A 24538-nucleotide genomic window follows, 5' to 3' on the forward strand; every position below is an offset into this window, starting at 1 on the left:
CCAACAGTGGAGTTCAGGAGTTAAGAAAATATTTACCAAATAAACTAAAGTAAAAAAGTATAAAAAGTAACACAATAACATAACAATACCGGGGCTATAATCCACTTAAATCAGTGTAGATCAGTGTTAATCACTATGTTTTGTAAGGGGGCCACTTTGGGTTGAGACAATCATTCAGAGGGCCACACAGATCTTTAATTTGTTGTACTTTGTCTTCCAATATTATCAATTATCAATTGAGAGGAAATTCAGAGCAGTAGAGCACATGCAATTGATTTGATGTACAGCACATCACAAATATATACATATGCACATCAAATAGGCTGCATCACATGTATAAGACCCATATTAAGGGTTACATCAGAAGTTGGATGAGCAAAAATGTTCCTTCTGCTCCTTGACTTAATTCATTCTAAATGTATAGTCTGTTGTTGCTATCCTTGTGAGGAAATCCAGGTATGCATTGTTCAGGGGGTCCTTGATGATCTTCTTGGCCTTCCTGTGACACATGGGTAGTGTAGATGTCCTGGAGGACAGGCAGTGTGCCCCCAGTGATGTGATGGGCTGACCACACCACCCTCTGGAGAGACCTGCAGTTGCGGACGGGGCAGTTGCCGTGATACAGCCTGACAGGATGCGCTCAGTTATGCATCTGTAGAAGTTTGGGAGTCGTAGGGGCCAAGCCCAATTTCTTCAGCCTCCTGAGATTGAAGAGGCGCTGTTGTGCCTTCTTCACCACACTGTCTGTGTGAAGGGACCATGTCAGGTTGTCAGTGATGTGCAAGCAGTGGTGGAAAAAATACTCAATTGTCATACTTGAGTAAAAGTATACATACCTTAATAAAAAATGACTCAAGTACAAGTGAAAGTCACCCAGTAAAATACTACTTGAGTAAAAGTCTAAAAGTATTTGATTTTAAATATACTTAAGTATCAAAAGTAAAAGTATAAATCATTGCAAATTCCTTATATTACAGAAACCAGAAGGCAGAATTATTTTGTTATTTTATTTACTGATAGCTAGGGTAAACACTCCAACACTCAGATATAATTTACAAACTAAGCATTTGTGTTTAGTGAGTCCATCAGATCAGAGACCGTAGGGATGACCAGAGATGATCTCTTGATAAGTGCGCGATTTGGACCATTTTCCTGTCCTGCTAAGCATTCAAAATGTGATGTGTACTTTTGGGTGTCAGGGAAAATGTATGGAGTAAAAAGTACATTATTTTCTTTAGGAATGTAGTGAAGTAAAAGTTGTCAAATATATAAATAGTAAAGTAAAGTACAGATACTGAAAAAAACTACTTAATGGCAAGGCGATCCACTAGGAGAACTCCCCCCCCCCCCATTCAGCTGAAAAGGTGGCGCAGGGAATTCAAAAATATTCTTTAGAAATATTTAACTTTCACACATTAACAAGTCCAATACAGCAAATGAAAGATAAACATCTTGTTCATCTACCCATCATGTCCGAATTTTTAAATGTTTTACAGCGAAAACACAACATATATTTATGTTAGACCACCACCAAATTTTAAAAAACACAGCCATTTTTCCCAGCCAAAGATAGTCACAAAAGCAGGATTAGAGATAAAATGAATCACTAACCTTTTGAAAATCTTCATCAGATGACACTCATATGACATGTTACACAATACATTTATGTTTTGTTCGATAATATGCATATTTATATCCACAAATCTCGGTTTACATTGGCGCCATGTTCAGAAATGCCTCCAAAATATCCGGAGGAATTATAGAAAGCTACGCCAGATAACAGAAATACTCATCATAAACTTTGACTAAAGATACATGTTCTACATATAATTAAAGATACACTGGTTCTTAATGCAACCGCTGTGTCAGATTTTTTTAAATTTTTTTTTTACCATGCAATAATCTGAGACAGCGCTCAGACGTAAATATATTTCTCCGCCATGTTGAAGTCAACAGAAATACGAAATTACATCATAAATATTCCCTTACCTTTGATGATCTTTCATCAGAATGCAGTGCAATGAGTCCTAGTTCCACAATAAATCGTTGTTTTGTTCCATAATGTCCAATACTAGTGTCCAATTAGCTGCATTTGCTAGCACTTTCAGCTCACGTGCCCAAAAGCTGATGCTGGTCCAGGAGAACTCGGACGAAAACTTCAAAAAGATATATTCCAGGTCGAATAAAATGGTCAAACTAAGTAGAGAATCAATCTTCAGGATGTTATTTTCATATATATCCAATAACGTTCCAACCGGATCATACGTTTTCATCTGCAGCCAAATGGAACGATGGAACATTGATAGTTTGTATTGTTAGATTACAGTGCAGCAATTGATGTTATTGATCATCATTTGTTATTGAAAAAACGAACTTGTGATGGCTTTACATCACCTGCCTTCAGGATAGTTGGAGGGTTACTTATCCAATAGAATCCAGAGAGTGTTCTTCAATGGAAGCCTCTAACATCAGATATGTACAGTGCGGTATCCCTCAGGGCAGTTGCCTTGGACTGTTACTCTTCTCTATTTTTACAAATGATTTGCCACTTGTCCTCTGTAGGCAGGTGATTGCACACTATACACATCCGCACCTACAGCCAGTGTGCTCACTGAGACTCTTAGCAAGGAGTTGCAGTCAGTGTCAGAATGGGGAACTAACAATAAATCGGTCTTAAATACATCTAAAAAAAGGCATTTTATTTGGTTCAAAGCATTCTCTTAGACCTAAACCTCAACTGGAGTTGTGCATATATGGCGTGATAATTATGGGGTATTGGGTGTTGATGGTGTTTTTTACATGTTTTAATCCATTTTGAATTCAGGCTGTAACACAAAAGAATGTGCAATAAGTCAAGGGGTATTAATACTTTCTGAAGGCACTGTATAATGGTCAAGACATATTGACAAGGGTTTTGTGAAGATGGGGAGAGTTTTTGTCCCATCTGGATTACTGTCTGGTAACATAGTTGCAGCAAAGAAAGACCTAGCAAAGCTGCAGCTGCCTCAGAACAAAGTAGCACACCTTGCGCTTAACTACACACACATAACTAACATCAACAACATGCATGATAGTCTTTCATGGTTGAGGTTTGAGGAGAACTTGACTACTTCTCTTGTATTCTTTTTAAGAAACATTCGTGTTGAAAATGCCTAACCACTTGTAAAATATATTTGCATACACTTCAAACAGACATACATACCCCACCGGTCATGTCACTATAGGTTTTTTCACTCTACCCAAACCAAAAACAGATTTAATGCGTCGCTCAGTTATGTATCGAGCCATGTCATCATGGAATGAGTTGCCACCAGATGCTACTTGTAATCACAGCACCTCTCCTCTTTCTAAAGATCTAATTGAACTGTACTGTATAAGATTATTTATATGTATTGTTACAGATACAGGTATCCTGTGTGTGTATTTCTTTTCTCTCCTTCTCCCCTCACAGGTGGCAATCATCATTCCCCAATCAGTCAACATGCAGTCATCAATCAGAAGACACACCTCCTCATTTTCCCTTACCCTATCACATTTCCTTTCCCTTGGTTTAAAAACCCAATCAGTTGTTTTCTCTGTAGCTCGATCTCTTTGTGTCTCAATATCGCTCTCTCGCTCGTCCTCTGGATTGAGCGCTTTTGTTTTAGCACCTCCATATCACTTTGTCCCCACCTGTGAGTATTGTGTTTGATGGTGGGAAAAGGGGGAACCAAGACAAGTTGCTCATGGGCATACACTACCCGTAGGACTGCTTTGTCTAAGAACACTAGTTAGAACTGGGTGGACTACCCACTGTATTTTTGGTTAGTTAGCTGTATGGAAGTAGGCTAGTCTAGCTTAGGGGTATTTTTGGATATTTGTTTGACGGTAGTAGTTGTCTGTGGTTATTTCGTTCTCAACGTTACTTTGTCACTATCACACTTTGCATTAGTTATGTTACGGGTCTCGATACCCCCCCCCCCCCCCCCCCCCTAGACTGCCGAGCCAAAGGGATTCGTAACATGTATACAGTATATGAATAATGTATAAATTGTATTTTTGTTGTCTCTTGGTGTCTTTTCAACATATAACTCTAATTGAAATTTTCTTATGAATTTTGATGTAATATCTTATGTTCTTGTCTATAACTTATAATAAGTTTTATGTGGACCCCAGGAAGACTATCTGCGGCATGTGCAGTGGCTAATGGGGGTCCTGAAACTAAATTCTTTCTTTCTTTCTCTCTCCCTCCCTCTCCCTTTCCCCCTGCTCTGACTGTCCTAAATAACCTTACCCATCTTTGGGTTTACGGACTCGTCTTGAGAAGCCTCCACCTCCTGCAGAGATAGGTAAGGGTATCTCAGCTGATTGGGTTAAAAACACACACACACATACAGTTGAAGTCTGAAGTTTACATACACCTTAGCCAAATACATTTTAAACTCAGTTTTTCACAATTCCTGACATTTAATCCTAGTAAAAGAATCCCTGACTTAGGTCAGTTAGGATCACCACTTTATTTGAAGAATGTGAAATGTCAGAATAATAGAGAATAATTTATTTCAGCCTTTCATCACATATTGTTCCAAATAAATTATTCATGGGCTTTTTAGTTAAGGAATTTGATTATGGTTGACTTAATTTTAAGTTTGTCAGCCAATCTGGGAAAATTTAATCTAGTCTGTTTTGGTAACATTACAGTTAATGCAGCGATAATAAACTCAGGCTTATCTTCATCTAAGTAATCTGATTCCCGTTATTGAATTGTTTATTGACACAATTACTATTGGTACTTTTGTGGAGAACAATCTACTGGAAAGCCTCTCTGGGAGTCATTCTCATGGAGAGTGTCACCTTGCAATTGTTTCTGCCGGAATTATGAGTAGATGCTTAGTTCTTAAACTAGGGGACTAGATACAGTGGGAAGAACAAGTATTTGATACACTGCCGATTTTGCAGGTGTTCCTACTTACAAAGCATGTGGAGGTCTGTAATTTTTATCATATGTACACTTCAACTGGGAGAGACAGAATCTAAAACAAAAATCCAGGAAATCACATTGTATGATTTTTAATTACTTAAAAAATCATATAATGTGATTTTTTGGATTTTTGTTTTTAGATTCTGTCTCACAGTTGAAGTGTACCTATGATAAAAATGACAGACCTCTACATGCTTTGTAAGTAGCAAACACTGCTGATTTTGCAGGTTATCAAATACTTTTTCTCCCCACTGTAGATAGACACTATGCTTTCCCCTACTGTACCTGCCTGCCTTCACCGCCTGTCCCCTGACGCGCCTCGCACACGTCCTGAGCAATCTGCGCCCACCGACCTGGCTGACTGTCAGCCCTGAGGAGATGGAGTGCCCGGCTTCATGTGGCGGCGGGGGGGGGGAGATGAGGGATGCACGGCCATCCTAACATCTGTGTGCCCCGTGGGAACTACGAAGCAGCACTTTGCAGGAAAGTCAGACTAGTGGTGTGATACCCTGAGCCCCAGTAAGGATACACTGACAGAAAGGGTAGAATAGCACTTAGCACAACAAATTGTTCAGGGTGCTACTCTCTGCAGACCTATTGTTGGATAAAATCATATTTGTTTTATTTCAAATGTTTAGCTGTGCTTGATTGGGTTTGTTTGGCACTGTCACACCCTGATCTGTTTCACCTGTCCTTGTGATTGTCTCCACCCCCTCCAGGTGTCGCTGATTTTCCCCAGTGTATTTATTCCTCTGTTTCCTGTCTCTCTGTGCCAGTTCGTCTTCTATGTTTCCAAGTCAACCAGCGTTTTCCCATTTCTCCTGCTTTTTGCGTTTCTCCTTTTTCTAGACCTCCCGGTTTTGACCCTTGCCTGTTTCTGGACTATGTACCCGCCTGACTGACCATTCTGCCTGCCTCTACCACAAGCCTGTCTGCCACTCTGTACTTCCTGGACTCTGATCTGGTTTTGACCTTTTGCCTGTCCACAACTATTCTCTTGCCTAATCCTTTTGGATTAATAAAAATTGTAAGACTCCAACCATCTGACTCCTGTGTCTGCATCTGGGTCTGGCCTTGTGTCATGATAGACACAATGGAACCAATGGAATAGTCCGAAGCGCAAAACCCTGCCTACAGTATCTGGCAAGCTCAATTGAATGCTCTAATTATTTGAAAGGGAACAAATAGTATTTGAACCCATGTCTGGTTCTCTGAAAGTAAGTAAGTTCTCTCTCAAGTAAGACACCAGGGTAGGTCTCAGGCATAATACTCAGATCCACAGGTAAGATATACCAGCAACAAATATGACATTTAGACAGAGGTGGAATAAACTAAAATATCCCAATCTAGTAGAAGTGCTGTTACTATAATGACATTTTACTCAAATAGAAGTGCAACTACAGGTGTAAAAAATAAGTAGCTCACTTAAAGTAATGTTGGTACTTTCAAAATAAAAATTGACCTTGATAATTAACTAATTTCCCTAAGGTTACCTAAACTTTGACATTATCTTTTTCATGCAATAAATAGAAAGGAAGAGAAATATTCACTCACTCAATGCCAAATGAAGAGTGCCAGGGCACACTGGACATGCCTAAAGGATTTGATGTCAAAATAGCTCTAGAGGCAACGACTTAATCTCATGTACTGTAAATGCAAAGCTTTGAGACCCCCTGAAATAGAAAGGGGGATAAACTAAAGGCTACGTGTACAGAGTACACTAGGATATGTTGTGTTCCTTCAGAAAAAAAAAGGAATTCTGTTTTAACTCCTCTCTAAACTTGCTGTTTAGTTTCAGCTGGAGCAGATTTTCAAAGTGAAACAAGTCTATCCTGGCTCGCTTTGCAGTAAAGACCAGTCCAGCACAGCTAAAAAAAAATGCTTACAGGCAGCAGAGGCAGGTGGGCCTGTGTTCAGTTTGAGACAGCTTCTTTATGTATGGAAAGGATTGAAGCATGTCAATCTTGTCTGATACACAGGCAAGGTACCCATCCAGCTCCCCTGTACCTTGTGACCTTTTGGGCATCAGTGATGACAAATCATATTTAATGGCTGAAGAACATATGCACATCCAGGTATTTTTTGCAGGTGCTGGAGTTATAAGTGAATTCCTGAAAAATAAAAAGGAACACTCCGCACGCTGCTGCTCATGCTCCCAGGTGATTTTATTATAATGTTTCTACCATTAGGTCTTCATCAAGCATCCATTATCCCAGATAGGGGTGGAAGGTCCTATATAAGGGCAGTTCCAGGATACCCGGGCCAGGTCGATTAGAAAGGCCTGCTCGCTGAAGTCTTTTAAGGAGCGTTTGACAAGTGATTAGGAGTGGTCGTTTGACCGCAGACCCATTACGGATGCAGGCAATGAGGCAGTGATCACTGAGATCTTAGTTGAAAACAGCAGAGGTGTATTTGGAGGGCAAGTTGGTTGATATCTATGAGGGTGCCCGTGTTTACGGATTTGTGTTGTACCTGGTGGGTTCATTGATGATTTGTGTGAGATTGAAGGCATCAATTTTAGATTGTAGGATGGCCGGAGTGTTAAGCATGTCCCAGTTTAGGTCACCTGGTGGTCTTACTAAGCCAGGATTCAGACACGGCTAGGACATCCGGGTTGGCAGAGTGTGCTAAAGCAGTGAATAAAACAAACTTAGGGAGGAGGCTTCTAATGCATGAAACCAAGGCTTTTACGGTTATAGAAGTCAACAAATGAGAGCACCTGGAGAGTAGGGGTGGAGCTAGGCACTGCAGGGCCTGGATTAACCTCTACATCACCAGAGGAACAGAGGAGGAGTGGGATAAGGGTACGGCTAAAGGCTATCAGTACGTTCGGGAACAAAGAGTAAAAGGGGAGCGATAGAATAGATTGCTCAGTTTGGCCGTGTGGCCAGCTCTAGGAAGAGTCTTGGTGGTTGATGAGGGAAATAAACTATTTAATCTATTTTAGAATAAGGCTGTAACGTAACAAAATGTGGAAAAAGTCAACAGGTCTGAATTCTTTCCGAATGCACTGTACATATGTAATTACATTGTAATAAGGACACTTTCAAATGAAATGTTACCAAACCTTTTCTCTATTTCATGACACGTCTCTCTAACTAAGTTATTTTTGCCTTTTTGAAAATCTTCTGATCATCATCATTTGGTTTGTGTGCACAGCTTGATTTGATTGGCCTGTTTTGAACTTGATGCAAGATTTTCTTTAAAAAAAAATATTTGATAGATTAATACAGTATGTCTTTAATATGACAAGCACATGACATCACACTCCACATCAGGGAATAAGTGACCAATCTAAATGTCATACTCTCTCTCAATCCCACAGCAAGGGCTTTTTTGAAACCCATTATTATTTTCAGCATATCAGATCCTTCCAAAGCTTGATGTCCAAATAGGCTAAAAATCCTACAGTGTATTCAAAGTCAGTATGGTCCAACCTCCCTTTTCTCTCACTCTCTCTCTGTGTGTGTGTGTGTGTGTGTGTGTGTGGAGGGGGGGTGGCCTCTCATGGCTGATGTGTCCATCCCTGAATGTTGTTCCCCAACAGCCACCCTGCCGACTGCTTGTTACAGTCTGTGACTTGTGTCACATAGCCCATCATTACCACCACTGCCCCTCACATACACTCATGCACAGACAGACACACAGACACACAAAATCATGTGCACACCATAGAAATATAATTAATAGAAGTCAATGATGGCTGAATGGGTGTACTGGCATTTTGAGAGTACCCATTGGAGCAGAACAGGAAGTAAAAACAGGAAGTGAAAGCAGGAAGTGTACACATCAATCTCTGCTGTGTCAACTGACATAGGAAAAAAATACATTCGATTGAATGAGCCACATCAGTTATCATAATTTGAATGATCTTTGTACACTACCATGTAAATTATTGCATCACAGTACCAGGTATCCATTGTGTGTACCCATTAGTTTACCAGTCAAATTGCCAAGGTTAGAGGTTCCAAGCCCGTTCTATTCATTATATTTCTATGGTGCACACACACATGGTTGAATGTAACCTCTGTTTGCTCTATTTGGCCAGGATCTGTGTGTGTATGTGTGTGTGAGTGAGCGTGAGCGTGAGTATGAGTGAGAGGGTGAGGGAGAGGGAGAGGGGCAGGTAGAGAGGGGAGATGGGGAGAGAGACTACAAGGCAGAGAAGGAATTTAGTAAAATAAATACTAGGCCTTCATACATTTTATGACCACATCGATAAGGTCAGCCATGTGCTGTAGTTACTAAGCAACGCTGCTGCCACCCGGTGTTGGACAATTGCAAATTGCAGAAGTCAAACTCAAACATATGTATTGCAGCTGGTAGTATGACAGCACAGTGGGTACACCACGTCATTTCAACGTGGAGAATTGGGTAATATTTAGTAGATACATTGATCAATGAGATTCCAACATCTTTTCACCCACTCAAAAACACAGCCAAAATTTTGTTGAATTCCCAATATGTTATTACTATGCTTTCAACCATCTAAAAGCACAACCAAATTCCAATGGAAAATCCAAGTCAGATTTTTGGTTTAATTGTCACCTGAATGTGTTATCGCTGCACTTTCAACCATTTAAAACAGGGACTGGCAACTTTGACGAGGATGGGGCGATAAAAAGATGAACTCATCATGAGGGGCCGCAATGATTTGCAGGTAGGTCTACATACCCACATCCATACCAACACATGCACTCAGAGCCGGCCCTAGCCTTTTGGGGGCCCTACGTAAAATTTGGTTGTGAGCAAAACATTTTAGCGGCCCTCCTCTTGACAGCGTAGAGAACATTTTTCAGTTTTGAAGCAAGTCTGCTGCAATTCTGCCTATTTGCCATGGAGCGGAGAGAATATAATGCAAATGTTTAACTAATTTCATGCAGTTCTATGCATTAATTTGGCAGGTAGCCTGGTGGTTAAGAGCATTGGGCCAACACCAAAAGGTCACTGGTTCAAACCCCAAGGTGGAAAAATATGCCCTTGAACAAGGCAGTGAACCCACAGCAACAGCTCCACAGGTGCCAATGATGTGGATGTCAATTAAGGCAGCCCCCTGCACCTCTTCTGCATTGGGTTAAATGCAGAAGACACATTTCAGTTGAATGCATTCAAATGTGCATCTGGCTAGGTATCCTCCACTCCCTTACAAAAATGTACCATGGTACTTCCACTTATATAGTCCTGGGTAGCTCAGTTGATAGAGCATAGATCAAATCAAATGTTATTGGTCATATACACATATTTAGCCGATTATTATTGTGGGTGTAGAGAAATGCTTGTGTTCCTAGCTCCAACAGTGCAGTAGTATCTAACAATACACAAATCTAAAAGTAAAAGAATGGAATTAAGAAATATATAAATATTAGCACTTGCAATGTCGGAGTGGCATTGATTAAATACAGTAGAATTGAATACAGTATATACATATGAGATGAGTAAAGCAATATGTAAACATTATTAAAGTGACTAGTGTTCGATTATTAAAGTTGCCAGTGATTCCACTACTGGTCAAAAGTTTTAGAACACCTACTCATTCAAGGGTTTTTCTTTTCTTTTACTACATTCTACAATAATAGTGAAGACATCCAAACAATTAAATAACACATTTGGAATAATGTAGTAACCAAAAAATAATCAAAATATATTTAAAATTTGAGATTCTTCAAATGACCAACCTTTGCCTTGATGACAGCTTTGCACACTCTTGGCATTCTCTCAACCAGCTTCATTAGGTAGTCACCTGGAATGCATTTCAATTAACAGGTGTACCTTCCTAATATGTTTATTTCCTTCTTAATACATTTGAGCAATGGACATTAGACAGTTGAAAATCTGTCCTTAGATCTGATGAGTCCAAATTTGAGATTTTTGGTTCCAACAGCCGTGTCTTTCTGAGACGCCGAGTAGGTGAACGGATGATCTCCCCATATGTGGCTCTCCTCGTGAAGCATGGAGGAGGAGGTTTGATGGTGTGGGGGTGGTTTTCTGGTGACACTGTCTGTGATTTCTTTTTTGAATTCAAGGCACTCTTAACCAGCATTGGACCACAGAGTGAAGGAAAAGCAAAAGCAAGTGCTCAGCCTATGTGGAAACTCCTTCAAGACTGTTGGAAAAACATTCCTCATGAAGCTGGTTGAGAGAATGCCAAGAGTGTGCAAAGCTGTCTTCAAGGCAAAGGGGGGCTTCTTTCAATAATCTAAAATATATTTTGATTTGTTTAACACTTTTTTGGTTACTACATTATTCCATTTGTGTTATCCATAGTTTTGATGTCTACAATGTAGAAAATAGTAAAACATAAAGAAAAATGTTGAATGAGTAGGTGTGTCCAAACTTTTGACTGGTATTGTACATGTCGGTTATTTTGCTCTAGGAAGCCCACGGGTCTCACAAGACTCATCTGAAGGTCCCCTGGTACCAGTTGAAAAAAATGTATGTAAATATACAGTGCATTCAGAAAGGCATTCAGACCCCTTGACTTTTTCCACATCCAGAGGAAAGGGTGCCTCCTACTGGCCCTTCAACACCACTTCCAGCAGCATCTGGTCTCCCATCCAGGACCAACCCTGCTGAGCTTCAGAAGCAAGCCAGCAGTGGGATGCAGGGTGGTATGCTGCTGGATGTACTATCAGATAAGAATGATCAGTCACACAACACAATCAATCACAATACAGAAATAAAAATAGAATGCCCCGGGTATAGAGTGCACTTTTAAAACTCAGTCACTGCTCTGTTCAACTTAGCAAGCTTGCAAGCAAACGTTGACACGTTGGAGCTCAATGAATGTTGATAAAAGATGAATGATTCAGAAAATGAATGGAAAACCAATGTTAATCACGGTACTATAGCGAACCCCTTGAAACAATAATTCTAAGGCCAATGCCTATCTGTAATCCATTGCAAAAAATGCCCTGCATGTAATAGAAAATATGTCCAGCGTCATAAAAGAAGTCCTCTGCACGTCTCGGAACAAAGCCATCCTCTACAGCTCCTGATCTAACGAAGCCAGGATAGCTCCGGTTGCAACGTTGGTTAATCCTCCACACAGCAGTCGAATTCACGTCATTTCCATAGATCGATATTTAACTAGACTTTCTCTAGACTTATAAGAGGTAAGTATGATTTAGCAAGTCGCTTTGTTAAATGCAATTTGTATCTTCACAGATGTAAAAGTTAAATCTCAACAACAGTGTTGTCTCTCTTCTCCTGATGTTAAATGCAGCATCACCAGTTCGAGTGACAAAAAGGCACAAAATAATTAGGTGAACAATACAATTATGAACTTCTTAAAGCTGCAATATGTAACTTTTTGTGCTACCCGACCAAATTCACCATCTGTGGATCTGTTGGGGCGGTATGCAAATTGGGGTGGGTCTAGGGTTCCTGGGATAATGGTGTTGATGTGAGCCATGACCAGCCTTTTAAAGCACTTCATGGCTACAGACTTGAGTGCTACGGGTCGGTAGTCATTTAGGCAGGTTACCTTAGGGTTCTTGGGCAAAGGGACTATGGTGGTCTGCTTAAAACATATTGGTATTACAGACTCGGACAGGGAGAGGTTGAAAATGTCATTGAAGACACTTGCTAGTTGGTCAGCGCATGCTCGCAGTACACGTCCTGGTAATCTGTCTGATCCTGCGGCCTTGTGAATGTTGACCTGTTTAAAGGTCTTACTCACATTGGCTGCGGAGAGCGTGATCACACAGTCTTCCGGAACAGCTGAGCCAGTTGTAATTTTCCTAAGTTTCTCTTTGTGCACCTGCCTTGTTGATAGTGTTGTTATGAAGGCAGAGCAAAGCTTTATTATGGGCAGACTTCTCCCCATCTTAGATACTGTTGCATCAACATGTTTTGACCATGACAGTTTACAATCCAGGGTTACTCCAAGCAGTTTAGTCTCCTCAACTTGCTCAATTTCCACATTATTCAATACAAAATTGAGTTTAGGTTTAGGGTTTAGTGAATGATTTGTCCCAACTACAATGCTTTAAGTTTTAGAAATATTTAGGACAAGCTTATTTCTTGCCACCCATTCTGAAACTGACTGCAGTTCTTTGTTAAGTGTTGCAGTGATTTCACTCACTGTAGTAGCTGACGTGTATAGTGTTAAGTCACCTGCATACATAGACACACAAGCTTTACTCAGAGCCAATGGCAGGTCATTAGTAATGATTTTAAAAAGTAAGGGGCCTAGACAGCTACCCTGGGGAATTCCTGATTCTGCCTGGATTATGTTGGAGAGGCTTCCATTAAATAACACCCTCCATGTTCTGTTAGACAGGTAACTATTTGTCCACAATATAGCAGGGGGTGTTTCAATGGCACGTTATCATTTTAAAAGGCTAATTGATCTTTAGAAAACCCTTTTGCAATTATGTTAGCAGAGCTGAAAACTGTTTTTCTGATTAAAGAAGCAATAAAACAGGTTTTTAGACTAGTTGAGTATCTGGAGCATCAGCATTTGTGGGTTTGATTACAGGCTCAAAATGGCCAGAAACAAAGCACTTTTTTCTGAAAAAAAGTATATTCAGTCTATTCTTGTTCTGAGAAATGAAGGCTATTCCATGCGAGAAATTGTCAAGAAACTAAACATCTCGTACAACACTGTGTACTACTCCCTTCACAGAACAACGCAATCTGTCTCTAACCAGAATAGAAAGATGAGTGGGAGGCCCCAGTGCACAACTGAGAAAGAGGACAAGTACATTAGAGTGTCTAGTTTGAGAAACAGACGCCTCACAAGTCCTCAACTGGTGGCTTCATTAAATAGTACCCGCAAAACACCAGTCTCAACGTCAACAGTGAAGAGGCGACTCCGGGATGCTGACCTTCTAGGCAGAGTTCCAAAGAAAAAGCCATATCTCAGACTGGCCAATAAAAAGAAAAGATTAAGATGGGCAAAAGAACACACACTGGACAGAGGAATTCTACCTGGAAGGCCAGCATCCTGGAGTCGGCTTCTTCACTGTTGACGTTGAGACTGGTGTTTTGCGGGTACTATTTAATGACGCTGCCAATGATAAACTTAGATTAGCTAACACAACGTGCCATTGGAACACAGGAGTGATGGTTGCTGATAATGGGCCTCTGTACACCTATGTAAATATTCCATAGAAAAATAATCAGTTTCCAGCTACAATAGTCATTTACAACATTAACAATGTCTTCACTGTATTTCTGATCAATTTGATGTTATTTTAATGGATAAAAAATGTGCTTTTCTTTAAAAAAAGGACGTTTCTAAGTGGTCCCAAACCTTTGAACGGTGTATGTTTTTTTCCAACAGCAGACTATGATCAATAATGACAAAAGCGACACTGAAGTCTAACAAAACAGCTCCCACAATCATTTTTACATCAATTTCTCTCAGCCAATCAGTCATTTGTGTCATTTGTGTAATTGCCGTGCATGTTGAATGTCCTTCCCTATACGCATGCTGAAAGTCTGTTGTCAATTTGTTCACTGTAAAATAGCATTGTATCTGGTCAAGCACAATTTTTTTCCAAAAGTTTACTTTTCTTGGGTAGCAGAATTACTTTTGCTTCCCTCCAGTTCTGAGGGTACAAACTTTATTGTAGGCTTAGATTGAAGATATAGCAAATAAGAATGGCAATATTGTCTACTATTATCCTCAGTCAATTTCCGTCCAAGTTGTCAGACCCTGGTGGCTTGTAATTGTTGATAGACAACAATCATTTTTTCAGCTCTTCCAAGTCATTTTCAAAATCAAAATTGCAATGCTTGTCTTTCATAATTTGGTCAGTTATACTTAGATGTGTAGTGTCGGCATTTGTTGCTGTCATGTCATGCCTAAGTTTGCTAATCTTGCCAATTAAAAAATAAATCGTAGTTGGCAATATCAGTGAGTTTTGTGATTAGTGAGACTTCTGATTCAATGAATGATGAAGCTTTAGTTTGCCATTTGCCCAAAATTTCATTTAAGGTGCTCCAAAGCTTTTTACTATAATTCTTTACATCATTAATCTTTGTTTCATAGTACAGTTTCTTCTTCTTCTTTTTATTCAGCGTAGTGTACGTTTGCCAATCGGTCATGCAGACAGACTTATTTGTCATTCCTTTTGACTCCACCCTCTCAAACATACAATTTTTCAATTCCTCATCAATCCACAGGGATTTAATCGTTTTACAGTCATTGTCTTAATGGGTGCATGCTTATTCATTACTGGAATAAGCAATTTCATAAATGTGTCACGTGCAGCGTCTGGTTGCTCCTCATTACACACCACAGACCAGCAAATATTCTTTACATCATCAACATAGGAATCACCACAAAACATTTTGTATGACCTCTTATACACTAGATTAGGCCCAGCCTTTGGAACTTAGGTTTTCCTAGATATGGCTACTATATTGTGATCACTACATTCATTGGATTTGGACAGATCTTTAAAGCAGATTTCTGCAGCATTAGTAAAGATGTGATCAATACATGTTGATGATTTAATTACTGTGCTGTTTGTAAATACCCTGGTAGGTTGACTGATAACCTGAACCAGGTTGTAGGCATTGGTTACAGTTTGAGGCTTTTTCTCTTTTTCTTTCTATGCTTCCAGTTCTTAATTTTAGTTTCAAACCTCTGATAATACAATATTATGGGTTATGGAAAATATATTTCACAGCAGTACAATGATTCTTTACACAATGACTGTGTCACGTTCTGACCTTAGTTATTTTATTATGTCTTTGTTTCAGTATGGTCAGGGCGTGAGTTGGGTGGGTTGTCTATGTTCTTTTTTCTATAATTTGGGATTTTATGTGTTCGGCCTGGTATGGTTCTCAATCAGAGGCAGCTGTCAATCGTTGTTCCTGATTGAGAATCATACTTAGGTAGCCTGGTTTCACTTTTGAGTTGTGGGTGTTTATTTCCTGTTTAGTGTTTTTTCATTCACCTTACAGGACTGTTAGTTTGTCGTTTGCTGTTTTGTTCAGTTATTTTATTAAAAACATGAACTCTTACCACGCTGCGCTTTGGTCCTCACCTTCTTCCACCACAGACGATCGTTACAGACTTCTTGTTTTGTCACAAACTGAAATTAGGTGAACATATTGCACCTTTAAAAGATTGACTTGTCATTTTTTTCAAAAGTTTGCATATGAAAGCAAGACATTATTTGAAGCAATGCATAGCAAAATAGTCTCAACAGCAAAGGTGGTAGTAAAACATAGTGTTTCTAATAGATGGTTTTAACAGGGTATTACACACATTTCAAATTGAGCTCATTCAAATGAATTCTCCATTACTGGAGAATGCCCTCCGACGAACCATCAAACAGGCAAAGCATCAATACAGGACTAAGATCGAATCGTACTACACCGGCTCCAACGCTCGTCGACTGTGTGATCATGCTCTCCGCAGCCGATGTAAGACCTTTAAAACCTCTTAAGGATCGGACCCTTATTTTGAGTAAGACCTTTAAACAGGTCAACATTCACAAGGCCGGAGGGCCAGACGGATTACCAGGAAGTGTACTGACCATAATGTTGTCCTCCTGATTCCTGCTTACAAGCAAAAATTAAAGCAGGAAGCACCAGTGACTCGGTCTATAAAAACGTGGGCAGATGAAGTAGCTGCTAAACTACAGGACTGTTTTGCTAGCCCAGACTGCAATATGTTCCGGGATTCTTCCGATGGCATTGAGGAGTACACCACATCAGTCACTGGCTTTATCAATAAGCGCATCGAGGACGTTGTCCCCACAGTAACTGTACGTACATACCCCAACCAGAAGCCATGGATTACAGGTAACATTCGCACTGAGCTAAAGGGTAGAGCTGCCGATTTCAAGGAGCGGGACTCTAACCCGGAAGCTTATAAGAAATCCCGCTATTCCCTCCAACAAACCATCAAACAAGCAAAGTGTCATTACAAGATTGAATATCGAATCAGACTACACCGGCTCTGACGCTCGTCGGATGTGGCAGGGCTTGCAAACTATTACAGACTAGAAAAAGGAAGCACAGTCGAGAGCTGCCCAGTGACACGAGCCTACCAGACGAGCTAAATAACTTATTTGCTCGTTTCGAGGCAAATTGCACTGAAACATGCATGAGAGCACCAGCTGTTCTGGACGACTGTGTGATCACGCTCTCTGCAGCCGATGTGAGAAAGACCTTTAAACAGGTCAACATTCAGCATGCGCTGACCAACTGGCAAGTGCCTTCACTGACATTTTTAACCTCTCCCTGTCTGAGTCTGTAATACCAACATGTTTCAAGCAGACCACCATAGTCCCTGTGCCCAAGAACACTAAGGTAACCTACAGCTCAGAGTTCAACACCATAGAGCCCTCAAAGCTCATCAATAAGCTAAGGACCCTGGGACTAAACGCCTCCTTCTGCAACTGGATCCTGGACTTCCTGACGGGCTGCCCCCAGGTGGTAAGGGTAGGTGACAACATATCCACCAGGCTGATCCTCAACACGGGGGCCCCTCAGGGGTGCGTGCTCAGTCCCCTCCTGTACTCTCTGTTCACTCATGACTGCACGGCCAGGCACGACTCCAACACCATCATTAAGTTTGCTGACGACACAACAGTGGTAGGCCTGATCGCCGACAATGCAAAGCTAGCCTATAGGGAGGAAGTCAGAGACCTGACCGAGTGTTGCAAGAACAACAACTTCTCCCTCAAAGTGATCAAGACAAAGAAGATTATTGTGGACTACAGGAAAAGGAGGACTGAGTACCCCCCCATTCTCATTGATGGGGTTGGAGTGGATTAGGTTGAGAGCTTCAAGTTCCTTGGCATCCACATCACCAACAAACTAACATGTTCCAAGCACACCAAGACAGTCCTGAAGACGGTACGACAAAACCTATTTCCAATCAGGAGACTGAAAAGATTTGGCATGGGTCCTCAGATCCTCAAAAGGTTCTACAGCTGCACAATCAAGAGCATCCTGATATAACTGGTATAACAACTGCTCGGCCTCCGACTGCAAGGCACTACAGAGGGTAGTGCGTACGGCCCAGTACATCACTGGGGCCAAGCTTCCTGCCATCCAGGCCCTCTATACCAGGCGGTGTCAGAGGAAGGCCCTAAAAATGTTCAAAGACTCCAGCCACTCTAGTCATAGACTGTTCTCTCTGCTACCGCACGGCAAGCGGTACTGGAGCGCCAAGTCTAGGTCCAAGAGGCTTCTAGACAGCTTGTACCCCCAAGTCATAAGAATCCTGAACATCTAATCAAAAGGCTACCCAGACTATTTGCATTGCCCCCCCCCCCCCCTTTACACCACTGCTACTCTCTGTTGTTATCATCTATGCATAGTCACTTTAATACCTCTCCCTACATGTACATATTACCTCAATTACCTCGACTAACCGGTGCCCCCCCACATTGACTCTGTACCGGTACTCCCAGTATATAGCTTCGCTATTGTTATTTTACTGCTGCTCTTGAATTATTTGTTACTTTTACTTCTTAATTTTTTGGGGGGTATTTTTCTTAAAAGTGCATTGTTGGTTAATGGCTTGTAAGTAAGCATTTCACTGTAAGGTCTACTACACCTGTTGTATTCGGCGCATGTAACAAATAACATTTTATTTGATTTGGTTGTCTTCTATCAAAGACTGTAAGATGGGTTGGGGTTTAATTGTGGTTTTAATATTATCAAAATACTCGACCTTTGAGTTTTCACGCAAGGGGCAAGCTCTCCATTACCATGAATACCAAATTATAATTTTTTCAAATGATCATTTGTTACTGTATGTTTTGATGGTGAGTTCACTGAGGCCTACACTGACTGTTCCATCAACATCACACTTCTCACATGCTTTTGGTCTATCCTAATCGCCCAGACATGAGCGAACATCTACTGCAGTGTTTTGGTAAAGCCTGTGTACTTGCGTCTTGACGAGTGCATGTCACAATGTAGGCTCTTTCGGATACCGTGTCTCCGTATTGAGTGCCTTGAACAGGCTCGCTGTTGCACTCACATTTTATTTACCATAATAGATGGATAGTGCAACTAGCCTCAAATCAGCCTTCTCCCTCCCTAGCTGTCTCTCTTGCTCGCTCTCTATCTCTCTATCGCTTTCTCTCTTCCTTTCACCATCCCCCTTTTATCTGTCTGTATCTCTTAGAGCCATTGTTTTGGACAACAAAGGGATGGTGAAACAGAGATTCTGCCATTTTCTTTCTTTCTGTGGCGCTGTGGAAGCTCAGGGAGAACAAGCCGCTCCTGCAGAGAAGTATGGGATACAGTCACCTGACACACAGTAACACCAACAACAACAACAAGACAGCTTTTTTTTATTGAAATGTTATAAGAGAACATCATGGAATATTGAGAACACAATACAAATGCACATACCATAACAGTTGTGATTTGGGAGAAGCTTGGAGATTTGGTATCACAGGAAATTAAACAAACTCTGTCAAAAGCCATGTGCAATTGAATGACATGATACAGTCTGTAGTGAAAACCGCGTCCTTGTTTCAAATCATTTGTAAAAAAGCTACTTTAATCTGTTCATGTATTTTCAAACTTTTACATTTTCAGCTTCTGTACTGAGACTGGCTGGATGCTGATTGTCTGTATGGATTTTGTGTTGACTAGATCATTGCCACGATATAAGATCTAGAGCCATAATACCTTTGATTTCATCTTAACCTCCTCATAGCAAATCATGTGGCAAAACTAAGGATTAGAGACCATGGGATTATGACCATTCAGACATTGATTTTAAAGCTGATCTCCTTATACCCAAACAAACCACTGGGATTAAAGCCACTGACTAAAATAACCTTTGTTGTTTCATTTGACTTCAGATGAATATATGAATCATGAAACATATGCACAAAATTGATGAGAAAGGTGGCTAATCAGGTCAAATCTTTCGCTAATTCACATTAGCATTACAACAGAACAAGAAAGAAATTGTTATACCATTCACAACTATTTGAGAAATAATACATCGGTTAAGGATGATAGGCCTATTAATGAAAAAGACAAAAAACATTATAAATTTAACAATAGATTGATAAACAAAGATAAATGCTAATAATAACATTAATAAAATTCTCTGAGAAAATGCTTAATATTGTTAACAGCTTCTGCTAAATGACTAAAATGTAAATGTAAGAAAGCTGCCATATTTGAAGAGCTAAGCTGTTTAGCGATTGGTGAGAGCTTCAGAGCTACAGTATTCAATAAACTGTTTTAATAATCCAGTTGAAAAGGCTAGTGGGCGTTGAAAATGGCAGGCATGCAGACTGCAGAGAGACCAGTGTCTGCAGAGAGACAGGCAGCCCAGCCTGGTGTCATAGACTAGGCGTAACATAGAAAACGTAAATTTGGCACACTTAAATTAGTATGATATGTTACGTTTGCTATGGTTACTTAACTACTTACTATTGTTTAGTTACTTTGCAACTACATAGCATGTTAGCTAACCCTTCCCCTAGTCCTAACGTTAATGCTTTTAGCTAACCCTTCCCCTAACCCTAACCCTTTAATGTAACTCCTAACCTTAACCCTAACCCCTAACACTAGCTGCTAACCTTAATCCCTAACCTAGCTAACGTTAGCCACACCAAATTAGAATTCATAACATTTCATATGTTTTGCAAATTTGTAACATATTGTACATTTAAAACATTCGTAACATATTGCATGTTTTGAATATTCGTTACATTATAATTCATAACATATCGTACGAAATGAATGATGGACATTGACAAATTAATACATATCATACCAACATAACATACTAAATGGGTGTCTTGGATTTACGTACAGAATAATAGGAAATGCTCTGAGACCAGGTTGCAGAGGCAGCCAGGAGCAGGCAGAGAGGACTGGAGCTGTGGAGATCACCAAGAACAGCGCCATAACTGGATGAACAACACACACACCCCTCACTGGAGAGAGCGAGAGAGAAAATGACAATAACCAAAATCAACACTGCTCAATCACAAATAGTTTAAAAAAGTACAATCATGTAGACTACACAGCATATTAGTGTCCATTTGAAGACCTCATTGCATTCCATCTTGGTTGGGAGGATTGAAGACAGGCTTAATGTTAATCATATGTCTTATTTTGGTCTGGGTGGCCACTGGCACAGCACACACTGCATGGCTAGTGACAGACGGGTCTTATATTCCTAGTGCAGTGCATGTACAGGTCTGATGTGGATGCTAAGTATATGAGACAGAGGCTGCATTAGGCGGAGAGTGCTGCAGTTTGACTGGCCCACTAAACAGAACAAAGACACTGGCAGGCCAGGATGACAATACATATACAGTCTCCCTGCTCTAGGGTATACTATTGATACTGATTACATAATTAAATAGAACAGTGTATTATATCTCTATTATGTTACTGAAATCATCATTATCATACTATATATATTTTTTATTTAACTAGGCAAGTCAGAACAAGTTCTTATTTACAATGACTGCCTACTCTGGCCAAACCAGGACAACGCTGGGCCAATTGTGTGCCGCCCTATCACGGCATTATGTGATCCAGCCTAGAATCTAACCAGGTACTGTAGTGACACCTCTTGCACTGAGCTGCAGTGTCTTAGACCGCTGCGCCACTCGGGAGCACAAATATATCATAACACTTGATTATAGAAAAGAGTAGACCGAATAGAATAGAAAAATATCCATGTGATAAACAATGCACTGGCATAACTCCATTGTTTCATTTTGTATAGCGTAAAATAACTCTTATTCACATCAAAGGAATATTCATGTAATGGAAAGTAGTGTAATCCTGAGTATCAGAATGATGTCTACTCTCTTAGTACTGGTCTTTCATATAATAACCTTTTGAAGCAATCCCAGAGGTTCAATTAAAAAGCATTGCTCATGGTGCTAATCTGTTGTGAGAATTGAGTGGTTGTCTCTGTGTCAGAAATACACAGAAAACATGCTCAAACTTAAAACCCCTGTAAGCCATGTATTTCAAATATTTTTTATATTACAAACAATGCAGGCCTATTTTTCCAGATCACAGTTCGTAATTGCTGTATAGGCCTAACCATGTTGTTGCACATTATAGGCTAGGCCTAAATGTATGTCTATATTAGGCTATACATCTATTTTCATTTCTGTTTGATTATATTGACAAATCAAAATATTCCATTTAGTTTTAGTAAATTACATTCGCATGGCTATTTGTATTTTAACATTACTGCATTTGCATTGTGTTCAATATGTTGGCTTGCAGCTTTGAAATGAATTTTTCACGAACCTCAAAACTTGACAGGAGGGAAACCACGGGAAGATGTGCAGCACGTGACAAAAGAAAACAGTATTTTTTTGCTGGTGATAGTGAGGCTGAGGTGAGTCGGCTGAGGCTATGGCACTTCGACAACATTAACATGCCGCAGTAGAGGCTATTCTTATCCAACCATTCACCGACCATTTTGAGCGTGTAGTTGGCTAGGCTATCGGCTGATGGATTGGATACATCTCCTGTGTGGTCTCCCTAGTCACACGATCAGGGGTTCCTGACATGGCTGCTGTTGACGCCCCTGGTGCGAGGAAGGCCGCTGCTCATATTTGTCAAGGTCAATTAATAAATGCAGTCAAAGGCTGGCTGAATCCCAACACGCCCGCGGGGCTCATAAATTATACAGAAAACACATTAAAGGACATGACTTGATGTCTTCACATTGAGATCATTTAGATTTTTTTCGGGGCTGGAGTGGATTAGAATAATCATTGGGCTAATAATCACTTGATTATTTTAACGTAGGCAATATTAATATATTTTACCCTGAATGGACACCTTGGTATCCTGTCTCTCATACGGAGTGGAGACAAGCCCCTGCATGAAATCTAGCGCTCAGCTGAAGGGATGGAGTGGCGAGCTGCTGCACCTTTAAGGCAATGAAGAAGAAAAGCGGCTGCGGAGGAGGCGAGGGTTATTCCATAATGCTCTGAGCCAGGGAAGGTTAGCGCAGGGACCAGTGTGATTTGTACGGCTGCGGGAAGATGCGTGTGCTTGTTGCTTGTTGGATGGAGAGAGGCGGTGAAAATGAAATTAGTTTTCACTAGGCTTCAGCCAACAACTATTGCCTCCTGCTTAAAAATTCATACATAATTTTTTTCCAAATCCAACTTTATGATTTTGGTCACTGGAAACTTTTTTTGTTTCATTATTTATTCATAGGTGTTTTCATTCTTATGAAATTCGAATTTTTAACTTCATTCTTTATTTTCTTTGGGAATTCCACCTGTGCACATTGCGTTTAACCCTCCTCGTGTCGCGTCTTCAACCTCCAGTCTCAGCAGCACTCACCTGGACCGGAGCTCAAGAAGGCGAATCCCGCAGAGTATCGCGCCCAAACGCCGGGAAGGCTGCACTAAGGCACGGCGTTGCCACTTCAAGGGAGACGTAGGCCTACAGTTCGATCTCAGCTCTTACCAAAACACAATCACCAGAAGCTCATACCTCCTCTTCCCAACATAGAGAGAGAGAGAGAGAGAGAGAGAGAGAGAGAGAGAGAGAGAGAGAGAGAGAGAGAGCGAGAGAGAGAGAGAGAGACTGATTTGTACAGACCATCGTCCATTGCTATTGACATATTGAAGAAATATAAAGAACATCTAAGGAAGAAAGTGTGTGGAGTGAAAATAAGAAAAAGCATAGCTTGGATATTGAACGGAGCGGGGCATGTGGATATTGGCTATCATCTTTTTCCAGTGCATCTTGAATGGTGAGTTGTGCTCTCTAAAATGAACTTAATGAATTTATGTTCATTTACCTCTGAACAAAACTTACCAGATATAGCCTACAAGCTCTGTGTTGATTATTTTCGGAATAATATAATTGATTTTGTGAGAAAATGAAATAGTTAAGGGCTGATGCTATGTCCTGAGAGGCCATGGGGAGAGCGAGGTTGGATTGGGCAGCCGCAGAAGGACCCTAGCTGTGCTATGCCTGCCAGTCACATCCAGGTTAATTACCTAATGCCTATAGTTGGATACAACTATGTGAAAACACTGATTTAAAAACACGGAATAAAACATTCGAGACTCTACTTTTTTCATTGGGGAAATCAACATAATATTTTATAAGAAATTTCTAGAATAGTGTAACAGTACATAGGCAGTGTATGTGGGGTGATGCTTATATTTTATTTCCCTGGTGGCTTTATATGAAAATATTAGCTAAATGCTTGTATCATTTTGATACTTTTCTCAGGTTAGACTTCAATAATAAGTAACCTTATTTCAGTTTGGTCTAATTGTACTTTTTGCATTTTGAATCTAATGAAATTTAGTGATATTGTGTATTTTGATTTATTTTAAAAACTGTTTAGAAGATTAACTTCATGTTTAATTTTTTTTAAAGTTAATTTTTCTTCATAATTACCAATTAGGGATTATTGTAGCTAATTTACATACTTACATCAATACAATTAGCAATTCCATATATTCATTCATAACAGCATAATCACATGTGAATTACACTTAAATAGTGTACCACTTAATAAAATGCAATGATTTCTCCTAGCCACATACTGTATATTAATTAATTGAAAAAAATGTATGCTTATTTGCTATATGGGAGAGGCAATAGGCAAATGAATGTTTTATA

At 40.2% G+C, this 24538-nt stretch overlaps 1 protein-coding gene across 1 annotated transcript in view; it reads left to right on the plus strand.

Annotated features, from left to right (window-relative positions):
* Positions 1-23508: 23508 nt before the first annotated feature.
* Positions 23509-24538, plus strand: part of LOC139418292 (cell adhesion molecule DSCAM-like) — a 168892-nt gene continuing 167862 nt past the window's right edge. Inside the window, exon 1 of the mRNA XM_071167650.1 lies at positions 23509-23654. Within this exon, the coding sequence (XP_071023751.1) occupies positions 23612-23654 (43 nt within the window). The 5' untranslated portion in view covers positions 23509-23611. The remainder of the gene's footprint in view (positions 23655-24538) is intronic.

The sequence above is a fragment of the Oncorhynchus clarkii genome, chromosome 10 (genome assembly GCF_045791955.1).
Source record: "Oncorhynchus clarkii lewisi isolate Uvic-CL-2024 chromosome 10, UVic_Ocla_1.0, whole genome shotgun sequence".
NCBI classification, from domain to species: Eukaryota; Metazoa; Chordata; class Actinopteri; order Salmoniformes; family Salmonidae; genus Oncorhynchus; species Oncorhynchus clarkii.